Below are 12,015 nucleotides of genomic sequence, written 5' to 3'. Positions count from 1 at the left end.
ACATTTACGCGAGTTCGAAATCGTATTGTGGCGAATACTGCGGCAACACAAAGCGAACAGGAGAAATAGGCAGAATGTTCGAGGAATGACGTAGAATGTTCCACAAAGAGAAACGTCAAGTTGGATGAACACTGCGAACAGCGAGAGAAAGAGAATGAGCGACAAACTTCAGAAAGTTCCAGAGTTGCCATAAGTGCCAGCGCAGGTATATAAGGGCAAGCTACAAGTAAAGTGAGCAGAGAAGCGAGTTGCGAATAAGCAAGCTTTAAGTTTAATTGTGTGTAACAAGTTCGGTAAAGCGTTGTAATTGCTTTAACAAGTATTGTAGTGTTTTTACTGTATTAGCAAGTATTGTAAATGCGTATTACGTTTGTTCAATACCTATTTAATTTTTGTGCGCCGCCTACAAAAGGAATACCACTTAGAACCAGCTGGCAGTCAAGGTGTTTGGTCACTGGATGATTTTCAATTTGTGCCATTCATTTGGGGCAGCGCTCAATTAGCATGTAAGTTGTTTCAAAGCAATATGAAGAGGTAAATAATTGAATATCAAATTTTTTGCAGTCAATAGCCCATTTGAACCGGTGCGCTTCTTAGACGATGATATTATCAACGAGTACAAAGACGAATATTTGTTTATTGGTTGTATCGATTATATCAACCAAGTAAAAACGGGACATTTTGCAGAGCACTCAAATCAGTTGTGGAGTATTTCGGCAGTACCAACATGGTCGAAAATAAACAGCGGATTGATTAAGATGTACCAGAAGGAGGTATGCATTTAGTTAGATATGTACCCATGTACAGATGTGTATTAAAACATAACCGCCAAAACATACTATATATTTTTATTTTCCTATAGATATTGTCTAAATATCCCATAATGCAGCATGCACTATTTGGTAAATTGCTCCGTTTTGAACCTGTAAAACCCGGTACGACTTTGCCTGTAGCACGTTTAGGTTTTATACACCCTGCTTCTACGAAATCGTCAATGAATTCAATAAGTTCGAGCAAACTGGCTTCGCCAACGTTGCAATGTTCGGAAAAGGATGATGAAAGTGTGTCCAAATCCACAACAGTATCAGAGACCACAATAAAAACCAAGGACATAGATCTAACTGAAAAATTGGGTTAAATCGAAACTTACAGCTTGTTGCTAAAAGAGGAAGTAAAAGTATTTTATCTAATATATAATGCTACTAAATATGCATTTTATTGACAATTGTAAATAGTATCTTTTTATGTAAGCTGAGCTGCATTAAATTGAGCGTTTTACTTGCTTGCAATAGGTGCAACTGTCATTTTTTAATTTTGTGCAAATCATATTTTTAGGGTTTAACAAAAGTATGTTTGATTCTGTCTGAGATGCTCTATAATTCTAATCTCCTTTCTTTGAAACGAAACTACTTTAATCTTTTTTATCAGTGGTAACATATGTACGTAGTTAGAGCTTAAAAATAACGACTTTATGGCTTATACAAAATTTCGCATGCATACAAATATGAAAAATGTGGGATAGAAGTTTTCAGAATTTATGCAGCGATATGTACGCATGCATTTATGTACAGGTCCATCAAAATACGCTGATATATCGCACTCAATTTTTTTGTTTAGTTACGAGAATAGCCAACATTGCTGAGAAAGCTTCCGGTATTTAAAACAGTAGCATTTGTGATTTGGACACGGAAAGATGTATTATCGTGGCTACGAGGTCGCGATTTAAAACTATATTTTCGCAGCTGCATAATTATTTAGGTTGTCTACCCAATCTGTTCGTAATACCACTTCACAAAAGGAGTTTATTGCTCTTAATAGTGTATAGAATTTCAAAAATTATACAGTGATTGGATGAAAAGTGGCTAATACGTATTTTTAGTTTTGAAAATATTGTTAAAAATATACACAAATAAGTGACGTAACACTTTGCCTGTACAGGGAGCTTTCGGCAGTGGGCAAATGGTCATCGTATATGCACATACATATGTACATATGTGATTATGTATAAATGAATGCAAATTTCTTAAGGAGAGAGGGGTTTGAGATCGTCGCGAACTTTTCACTCGCGTTTCTGGGTCCACATAAACATATGCTTGTTTATTTTTACACTGGATTGTTTATAAACAAATGGAATTCACGTGCATGACCGTATCAGCAAACAACAAATAAATCCACTACGAATTTATGTCAACAATCAATTGATATAGTTAACAAATCCTTGAACACTTGGCTAATTCTCAGGCATGTCTAAAAAATGTAGCGTTCGCTCATTGAGCGATAGCGCTTTAGCCGAGTTAGCCAACCAGATTGTCTCGACGATCGGTTATGCCAAGTATGCACCTGACGTTGTACTCGACATTAATATCGTGATGGTGGACATCAATCAATATCTCGAGCAGACCGGCGCTACCTGGAACATATACCAAGACCTGCTGCGTGTCATACTCAGCTCTGATTACTTGGACGCTAATATGCGCTTCACTTGCATGCAAATGCTGCTCAACGGCAGCGTCGCATTCTTGGTAACTGAAGTCTTTCCCTTTTCGTATTATGAAAAAATCCTGCAAGTCATTGCCGCACAAGGTACCGGTCTGCGTGTGCTCAATTTGAAAGGAGTTTGGGTGAAGGAGGAGCATATGCACTACCTTTTTGAAATCGTGCGCAAATGTAAACACCTGACCAAGTTATTTGTACCTTACATCGCCAACGATGATCTTCTCGAGGTAATTGGCAAGAACTGTCGGCAACTGCAAGTGTTGGACATATCCGGTGAGACAGACATAACCGAAATCGGTGTGGAGTTTCTCAGCCACGGGATGTGCAATGAAAAGTTAACGGTTGTGGATATTGGTATGCCTGGCGAGGAGAACATTTGCTACTCAGATATTGCCCTTATATTGGAACATTGTCCCAATGTGGAGACACTCTCCACATATTCATTCGTAGGCGCCTCGCTGAAATTCGTATATGACAACATTGACGAGGAATTTCAGTGCAAGCTACGCTACTTACACGATACTGGCACCGACGAGGAGACGCTTAGTGTGATTGTAAAAACTTGCCCACACTTGGAATCACTCTATTTGGACACACCCAAACCTGGTGCGCTTCCAGTACTCAGTAATAGATTTTTGCGAAAGTTGAAAATCTACAAATTTTCCTGCGCGGAAGTAATGGAAGTGCTCGATAATATCGGTCGGAATCTTAGCCATCTGACCATGATTAAGGGTGTTGGCCACTTGGAAATAAGTAAATTAGCGCGCATTTGTCCGATGTTGATTGACTTAGACTGTTACATGATGGATGGGCTCTCATACACAAAGGACATCAACCGTTTTGAATGTTTGGAAGGCTTAGAAATGCTCAGCAGCCCCATGTCGAATGCCTCATTGAAGATGCTTATATGCAGCTGTAGACAGCTGAAACGTCTGGCGGTGGATAGTATTAGCTTCACAGACGAGGATATTGTAAAGTAAGTGAAAACAAAAATAGAAAAGCTTATAATTTTGAGACGACCAAGTTTAGGAAATATTAGTTATATGGTTGAAGGCACTTAGATCCCTGCAAACCCTGTAGAGTTGTACATCGTTACCGTAATATAGAAAGGCCCCTATGCTGTAATCCGAATGTTCGTAGCTACGAATTCGTCGCTCCGTTCCGAAAACTCGGAAATTGGTATGCTGTAATCCGATCGCAACTAACAGCGGTACTGCCAGCCGGCACTGCACCGTTGAATTCGAAGTTCTTAATCATGATTCAATAATACAAGGTTCGATAAACTGACAGTTGTCTCTCTCGCACCGCTCCCTTAGCAGTGGCACCGTGTTGCTTCTTTGCAAATTTACATGGAAACAGTGTAGCTTTGGTGTGAAATAAAAGTATAAGCTTTTGTGCAATGTTTACTTGTATATGAATATGAAGCATATTTAACTGATGAAAACATAAGCCTTGGATGTTTACATCGATCTCATAGTAGTCTTATTTTAATTTTGAGTCATTTTGCAGTTTTTATACAGCTAAATAGCATATAAATTAAGTAAATCACGTAGATATATCAATATTACGTTCAACATTTCGTTTAAAATGCCAGATTTCCTGCAAATACATTAGAATTTACAAAAGGAATTTCACTACTAATTGCCTACTTTGCGTACTTTTCTACTACCATTTTCGCAACAAGGGATTGCATTCTTGCCCTTTCTCTGTCCTTCGTAAATGCAACCTTTTGTAAGGGAGTGTCAAACCGCAGCTGTCAATAATTATCTAACCTTGTATTATTGAATCATGGTTCTTAATCAGCTGCTTTGACAAAAAGCAATAAAAAAATTGTAGTACAATTACATTAACTAAAAATACAAGATCACGCGGGCAGGAGAGTAGCCCGTTAGAATCGCATTTAGGAAAAAAGTTTAACGATTTTGACAATAGCCATTTGTTTACATTTCTTCATTGTTTACAATTTGGTGGTGGCTTTCCACGTTGTCGAAAAAAAGTTGAATGGCTAAAAATATCAAAATATGAAAAAATATCAAAATATTCGCCACCATAAGGTGTTTGCATTGTTCAACTTTGCATTCAACTTTTGGTTGAATGGCCTTTCAACTAATCGCTTTCAACAAAGTTGGTCGCCAGCCAACATTTAGCCATTCAACTTTTTTTTCGTGCAACCCTGCGTTGAGTTGAACGCAATTGTTGAACGCAAAGTTGAATAATGCAAACACTGCTTTAGACAAAAAATTAAACCTTTGAAAGGTTCCCACAAAACGTTACGGCTACAAAGCATTGCTTGAACTTTGTAAAAATATATCCCCTCTTTAGATTTNGTTTCTACAATCAAAAAAAAAGAAAGCAAGCGAGAGCTCGCATATCGCTCGGTATGCGAGAAAAAGCATGCTTCGTACTTTTTGCGGTCTACACGTGCGGTTTCTCGCATGCGTCGTCACGCTAGCGAGATTTTCCAGCACGTGAAGACGGCCGGTAACAATACAGTGGCTAGCTGCGTTTCAGTGATCGCTTATCGAGATTTCATTTATTATTTTACATTTGGATAAAAAAAAGTTAAGCAAATTCAACATCGATGTGGTGCAGATAGAAATCTCGACCAATTTGTGATCAACTCTGTTTCCCTGCAAAAATCGTTGGACCATGTAGTCTATTTGTGGTAAATTGGAGTACTTACAAAAGTGTTCCTCTGTCATGCTGTATCGGACCAACTCGTGTCTCTGCGCCAGCTTATTGTTTGTTATCCGATCACTGCTCATGTTTTAACGAAATGTCATTGAAGTTGATCATTTGAAAGCACATTTGCATGTCTGGCTGTAGCTGAACGTGTAGAGATGCTCGCTGTTAGTTCTTAGCTCCCAGCATGTTCGGGTTCGAATGCCATCAGAGGCAACATGTAATTTTTAATTTTTGGCTTGGTTTTTATTAATTTTGAAAACGCATTTGAGAAGTGAAGAACAAAAGGGTGTACAAACCAAAAAATATAACAACAATGCCGTTGTTAATATGTTGGAGTAGTTTTGTGCTACTCTGGTGTAATGCAGGGATGGAGTATATGGTCCTGCCCTAGGACATCGCAATGTTAATTGGACCATTTTTTTATATGAATTGTGGTTAATTTTGGAGTACTCCTTGATCCTTAGGGAGTACTCTTGCATGCATGCATGGAGTAGTCGCGATTTTTGCAGGGTTTTGTTTCCTAATTAAGTGAGAAAATTTTAATTGACAGCGCCGACAAATGAATATATACATAAACAAATGTTCGGTTATGGTTAAAACAATTCAAGTTTTTGTATTGAATTTTTGGTTTAAAATTTATTTTTTCCTTTTCAGTAAGGCTTTTGCACATTATCTTCTGCGTGAGAATTGATCGTGATAGATACGGATCTAAATAAGCAACTGGAACACGGCTGGTATCGATACTATGGAAAATGTCCGAGACTATCGACAGTACTATCAATAGTTTTGATTATAAAAGTCCAAAAATTAAACATAACTATTATTGAAAATGAGATCAGAATTGCTAAAATACAACTATATTTTTGTTAAGGAACAAAAGTTTATTCACACGATCCGCGCTCTGAAATATGTAAATTACTGAATTATGTATATACATGAGTGATAATTTTCGATAGTGGTTACAAAACTGATCGATAGTGCCGTCGATAATTTTCCAGCTCAAGAACAATTTATTTAATGCACCTGCACCTTTAGGCCGGAATGCAACCCTTGTAACCTTCAAAAGGGAATAAAACAAAACAAATATTTTTGTGAAGTTATCAAAGTTTGCAAACACCGGACGATAACATTTGCTTACTTTAAATTTTCAGCCATAACACAATGGAGGAACTTCGAAAATCGGATATTCCATGTTCGTAGATTATATATAATTGTTTTGTAATTTGGCCAATTGCTGTTTTGCCTTTTTTATACAGTTGAGGCTTTTAGCGGCCATGAGCCTTCAAAGCACGTAAAGGTGCCTCAGGATATAGCTAAATGGCAACGTTCGGAAGCTTACTATGATCTGATGGGCTTTATAAACGCTGTTAGTTGCGCAATTCAAGGAAAACGTATTAATGATCCCAGCATTTATGTATCGCCCATAATGAAAAATTTAGTTGCTATTTTTGACAAACTCAATAAGCTAGTTGATGAGTCGCCTCCAGTTGATCAGCCTACACGTTTTGGAAACAAGGGCTTTCGTGTGTGGGCCAGTAAAATGCATCGCGTAAGTTTTACAGTCATTGCTGTATTTTGGATAAAAATAATTTTAACATTTTCGTTTCAGGATATATTTTTATACTTGAAGGAAGCACTGCCACAGGAAAAGTGTGATCTATTCACTGAACTGGGATCCTATCTAAGCGAATCATTCGGCAATTCCGTGCGGATTGATTACGGTACAGGGCATGAATTGTCGTTTATATTCTTTCTCTGTGCACTATTCAAGGCTGAATTATTGACGGAAGAAGACAGCGTAGCTTGCGTATTACGTTTGTTCAATACCTATTTAATTTTTGTGCGCCGCCTACAAAAGGAATACCACTTAGAACCAGCTGGCAGTCAAGGTGTTTGGTCACTGGATGATTTTCAATTTGTGCCATTCATTTGGGGCAGCGCTCAATTAGCATGTAAGTTGTTTCAAAGCAATATGAAGAGGTAAATAATTGAATATCAAATTTTTTGCAGTCAATAGCCCATTTGAACCGGTGCGCTTCTTAGACGATGATATTATCAACGAGTACAAAGACGAATATTTGTTTATTGGTTGTATCGATTATATCAACCAAGTAAAAACGGGACATTTTGCAGAGCACTCAAATCAGTTGTGGAGTATTTCGGCAGTACCAACATGGTCGAAAATAAACAGCGGATTGATTAAGATGTACCAGAAGGAGGTATGCATTTAGTTAGATATGTACCCATGTACAGATGTGTATTAAAACATAACCGCCAAAACATACTATATATTTTTATTTTCCTATAGATATTGTCTAAATATCCCATAATGCAGCATGCACTATTTGGTAAATTGCTCCGTTTTGAACCTGTAAAACCCGGTACGACTTTGCCTGTAGCACGTTTAGGTTTTATACACCCTGCTTCTACGAAATCGTCAATGAATTCAATAAGTTCGAGCAAACTGGCTTCGCCAACGTTGCAATGTTCGGAAAAGGATGATGAAAGTGTGTCCAAATCCACAACAGTATCAGAGACCACAATAAAAACCAAGGACATAGATCTAACTGAAAAATTGGGTTAAATCGAAACTTACAGCTTGTTGCTAAAAGAGGAAGTAAAAGTATTTTATCTAATATATAATGCTACTAAATATGCATTTTATTGACAATTGTAAATAGTATCTTTTTATGTAAGCTGAGCTGCATTAAATTGAGCGTTTTACTTGCTTGCAATAGGTGCAACTGTCATTTTTTAATTTTGTGCAAATCATATTTTTAGGGTTTAACAAAAGTATGTTTGATTCTGTCTGAGATGCTCTATAATTCTAATCTCCTTTCTTTGAAACGAAACTACTTTAATCTTTTTTATCAGTGGTAACATATGTACGTAGTTAGAGCTTAAAAATAACGACTTTATGGCTTATACAAAATTTCGCATGCATACAAATATGAAAAATGTGGGATAGAAGTTTTCAGAATTTATGCAGCGATATGTACGCATGCATTTATGTACAGGTCCATCAAAATACGCTGATATATCGCACTCAATTTTTTTGTTTAGTTACGAGAATAGCCAACATTGCTGAGAAAGCTTCCGGTATTTAAAACAGTAGCATTTGTGATTTGGACACGGAAAGATGTATTATCGTGGCTACGAGGTCGCGATTTAAAACTATATTTTCGCAGCTGCATAATTATTTAGGTTGTCTACCCAATCTGTTCGTAATACCACTTCACAAAAGGAGTTTATTGCTCTTAATAGTGTATAGAATTTCAAAAATTATACAGTGATTGGATGAAAAGTGGCTAATACGTATTTTTAGTTTTGAAAATATTGTTAAAAATATACACAAATAAGTGACGTAACACTTTGCCTGTACAGGGAGCTTTCGGCAGTGGGCAAATGGTCATCGTATATGCACATACATATGTACATATGTGATTATGTATAAATGAATGCAAATTTCTTAAGGAGAGAGGGGTTTGAGATCGTCGCGAACTTTTCACTCGCGTTTCTGGGTCCACATAAACATATGCTTGTTTATTTTTACACTGGATTGTTTATAAACAAATGGAATTCACGTGCATGACCGTATCAGCAAACAACAAATAAATCCACTACGAATTTATGTCAACAATCAATTGATATAGTTAACAAATCCTTGAACACTTGGCTAATTCTCAGGCATGTCTAAAAAATGTAGCGTTCGCTCATTGAGCGATAGCGCTTTAGCCGAGTTAGCCAACCAGATTGTCTCGACGATCGGTTATGCCAAGTATGCACCTGACGTTGTACTCGACATTAATATCGTGATGGTGGACATCAATCAATATCTCGAGCAGACCGGCGCTACCTGGAACATATACCAAGACCTGCTGCGTGTCATACTCAGCTCTGATTACTTGGACGCTAATATGCGCTTCACTTGCATGCAAATGCTGCTCAACGGCAGCGTCGCATTCTTGGTAACTGAAGTCTTTCCCTTTTCGTATTATGAAAAAATCCTGCAAGTCATTGCCGCACAAGGTACCGGTCTGCGTGTGCTCAATTTGAAAGGAGTTTGGGTGAAGGAGGAGCATATGCACTACCTTTTTGAAATCGTGCGCAAATGTAAACACCTGACCAAGTTATTTGTACCTTACATCGCCAACGATGATCTTCTCGAGGTAATTGGCAAGAACTGTCGGCAACTGCAAGTGTTGGACATATCCGGTGAGACAGACATAACCGAAATCGGTGTGGAGTTTCTCAGCCACGGGATGTGCAATGAAAAGTTAACGGTTGTGGATATTGGTATGCCTGGCGAGGAGAACATTTGCTACTCAGATATTGCCCTTATATTGGAACATTGTCCCAATGTGGAGACACTCTCCACATATTCATTCGTAGGCGCCTCGCTGAAATTCGTATATGACAACATTGACGAGGAATTTCAGTGCAAGCTACGCTACTTACACGATACTGGCACCGACGAGGAGACGCTTAGTGTGATTGTAAAAACTTGCCCACACTTGGAATCACTCTATTTGGACACACCCAAACCTGGTGCGCTTCCAGTACTCAGTAATAGATTTTTGCGAAAGTTGAAAATCTACAAATTTTCCTGCGCGGAAGTAATGGATGTGCTCGATAATATCGGTCGGAATCTTAGCCATCTGACCATGATTAAGGGTGTTGGCCACTTGGAAATAAGTAAATTAGCGCGCATTTGTCCGATGTTGATTGACTTAGACTGTTACATGATGGATGGGCTCTCATACACAAAGGACATCAACCGTTTTGAATGTTTGGAAGGCTTAGAAATGCTCAGCAGCCCCATGTCGAATGCCTCATTGAAGATGCTTATATGCAGCTGTAGACAGCTGAAACGTCTGGCGGTGGATAGTATTAGCTTCACAGACGAGGATATTGTAAAGTAAGTGAAAACAAAAATAGAAAAGCTTATAATTTTGAGACGACCAAGTTTAGGAAATATTAGTTATATGGTTGAAGGCACTTAGATCCCTGCAAACCCTGTAGAGTTGTACATCGTTACCGTAATATAGAAAGGCCCCTATGCTGTAATCCGAATGTTCGTAGCTACGAATTCGTCGCTCCGTTCCGAAAACTCGGAAATTGGTATGCTGTAATCCGATCGCAACTAACAGCGGTACTGCCAGCCGGCACTGCACCGTTGAATTCGAAGTTCTTAATCATGATTCAATAATACAAGGTTCGATAAACTGACAGTTGTCTCTCTCGCACCGCTCCCTTAGCAGTGGCACCGTGTTGCTTCTTTGCAAATTTACATGGAAACAGTGTAGCTTTGGTGTGAAATAAAAGTATAAGCTTTTGTGCAATGTTTACTTGTATATGAATATGAAGCATATTTAACTGATGAAAACATAAGCCTTGGATGTTTACATCGATCTCATAGTAGTCTTATTTTAATTTTGAGTCATTTTGCAGTTTTTATACAGCTAAATAGCATATAAATTAAGTAAATCACGTAGATATATCAATATTACGTTCAACATTTCGTTTAAAATGCCAGATTTCCTGCAAATACATTAGAATTTACAAAAGGAATTTCACTACTAATTGCCTACTTTGCGTACTTTTCTACTACCATTTTCGCAACAAGGGATTGCATTCTTGCCCTTTCTCTGTCCTTCGTAAATGCAACCTTTTGTAAGGGAGTGTCAAACCGCAGCTGTCAATAATTATCTAACCTTGTATTATTGAATCATGGTTCTTAATCAGCTGCTTTGACAAAAACCAATAAAAAAATTGTAGTACAATTACATTAACTAAAAATACAAGATCACGCGGGCAGGAGAGTAGCCCGTTAGAATCGCATTTAGGAAAAAAGTTTAACGATTTTGACAATAGCCATTTGTTTACATTTCTTCATTGTTTACAATTTGGTGGTGGCTTTCCACGTTGTCGCCAGAGTTGCCATAAGTGCCAGCGCAGGTATATAAGGGCAAGCTACAAGTAAAGTGAGCAGAGAAGCGAGTTGCGAATAAGCAAGCTTTAAGTTTAATTGTGTGTAACAAGTTCGGTAAAGCGTTGTAATTGCTTTAACAAGTATTGTAGTGTTTTTACTGTATTAGCAAGTATTGTAAATTTGTTTGTTATACAATAAAGTTAATTGTACTACCATTTGGTCATCGTTAGCCTTTATTTAACAATCCAGCGATACGAACCGGAGAATTTGGGAAATCCGGACGAGGGTTCAAGGATAATCGTAACACACGGTGCAGCGAACAAAGGTGGCGCCGTCAGTGGTACCGCTACTTTGGTTTTGCCGATATTGACCACAGTATACCAGTAGAAAAGGTTTTTGTTGTTGTGGCTGTTAATTTGGTCCCCATAAAGGACTTGAGGGTTGCCAGCAACTGTTTTGTCGCATTCAGGGTGCTGTGCAGCAAAATAATGTGGTGAAAAATTTTAAGATCGGATAAATGGCGAGAGAAATATTGTTGTGCGCTTTATAAGTAAATATGACCGTAATAAAATGTTTTATACTTCAATACAACTAATTAGCGCTATTTTTGCAATTCGAAATGATCTTAAAATTATTTGTAGTGAAATATGTACTTTCTGAGTTAAATGGAAACTATCTTATATGTAAAAACATATTCCGATTTACTTCAAATAAATGATGTAAAATGTTTTATATATGGATCTAGTTTTAATAATAATATCTAGTACTTTCGTCTACATTGCTTTTATTGTAAGTTTTCACGAGTAGTTGCAGTTTTCTGCAATTGTCTCTGGCCGACTATACATGCTAAAGCTAAATAATTTCACAATTTCTACCCTATTAAACGTTTATATTTTAATAAA

General features: G+C 37.6%; 4 protein-coding genes across 7 annotated transcripts in view; all 4 read left to right on the top strand.

The window, feature by feature from the left end:
- Positions 1 to 345: 345 nt before the first annotated feature.
- On the top strand, positions 346 to 1,289 carry LOC108367139 (serine/threonine-protein phosphatase 2A activator-like; the record flags this gene model as incomplete). The annotated part of the gene is made up of 3 exons (XM_017621726.1): positions 346 to 506; positions 565 to 773; positions 863 to 1,289. Coding segments are annotated over 3 exons (646 nt in total), but the record flags the coding sequence as incomplete, so codon positions are not given.
- A 90-nt stretch (positions 1,290 to 1,379) lies between these two features.
- On the top strand, positions 1,380 to 3,573 carry LOC108367137 (uncharacterized). The gene has a single exon (XM_017621725.1). It carries the CDS (start codon positions 2,244 to 2,246, stop codon positions 3,474 to 3,476), a length of 1,233 nt encoding a protein of 410 aa, XP_017477214.1. The 5' UTR covers positions 1,380 to 2,243; the 3' UTR covers positions 3,477 to 3,573.
- A 2,611-nt stretch (positions 3,574 to 6,184) lies between these two features.
- On the top strand, positions 6,185 to 7,916 carry Ptpa (Phosphotyrosyl phosphatase activator). Its single transcript, XM_017621724.1, has 5 exons — positions 6,185 to 6,373; positions 6,438 to 6,730; positions 6,791 to 7,133; positions 7,192 to 7,400; positions 7,490 to 7,916. The coding sequence occupies exons 1-5, from the start codon at positions 6,343 to 6,345 to the stop codon at positions 7,763 to 7,765; spliced, it is 1,152 nt and encodes a 383-aa protein (XP_017477213.1). The 5' UTR covers positions 6,185 to 6,342; the 3' UTR covers positions 7,766 to 7,916.
- A 90-nt stretch (positions 7,917 to 8,006) lies between these two features.
- LOC108367135 (uncharacterized) overlaps positions 8,007 to 12,015 on the top strand; it is a 37,646-nt gene continuing 33,637 nt past the window's right edge. For all 4 annotated transcript variants that reach the window (XR_001848208.1, XM_017621721.1, XM_017621722.1 and 1 more), the window contains exon 1: positions 8,007 to 10,099. Coding sequence is in view for 3 of the 4 variants with exons in the window: in XM_017621721.1 (XP_017477210.1) it covers positions 8,871 to 10,099 (1,229 nt within the window). In the remaining variant the exon portion in view is untranslated. The remainder of the gene's footprint in view (positions 10,100 to 12,015) is intronic.

This window comes from Rhagoletis zephyria, unplaced genomic scaffold, assembly GCF_001687245.7.
Source record: "Rhagoletis zephyria isolate East Lansing unplaced genomic scaffold, Rhagoletis_zephyria_1.1 Rzeph_scaffold_02555, whole genome shotgun sequence".
Taxonomy (NCBI): Eukaryota; Metazoa; Arthropoda; class Insecta; order Diptera; family Tephritidae; genus Rhagoletis; species Rhagoletis zephyria.
The sequence above is the reverse complement of the archived record's forward strand: the minus strand, read 5'-3'. Positions and strand labels throughout refer to the sequence as shown.

Coding starts and splice junctions, on each gene's coding strand:
- LOC108367137 (XM_017621725.1), top strand. CDS start 2,244: ATGTCTAAAAAATGTAGCGTTCGCTCATTGAGCGATAGCGCTTTAGCC.
- Ptpa (XM_017621724.1), top strand. CDS start 6,343: ATGGAGGAACTTCGAAAATCGGATATTCCAT. Junction 6,731..6,790: donor GGGCCAGTAAAATGCATCGC/GTAAGTTTTACA, acceptor TTTTCGTTTCAG/GATATATTTTTATACTTGAA. Junction 7,401..7,489: donor TTAAGATGTACCAGAAGGAG/GTATGCATTTAG, acceptor ATTTTCCTATAG/ATATTGTCTAAATATCCCAT.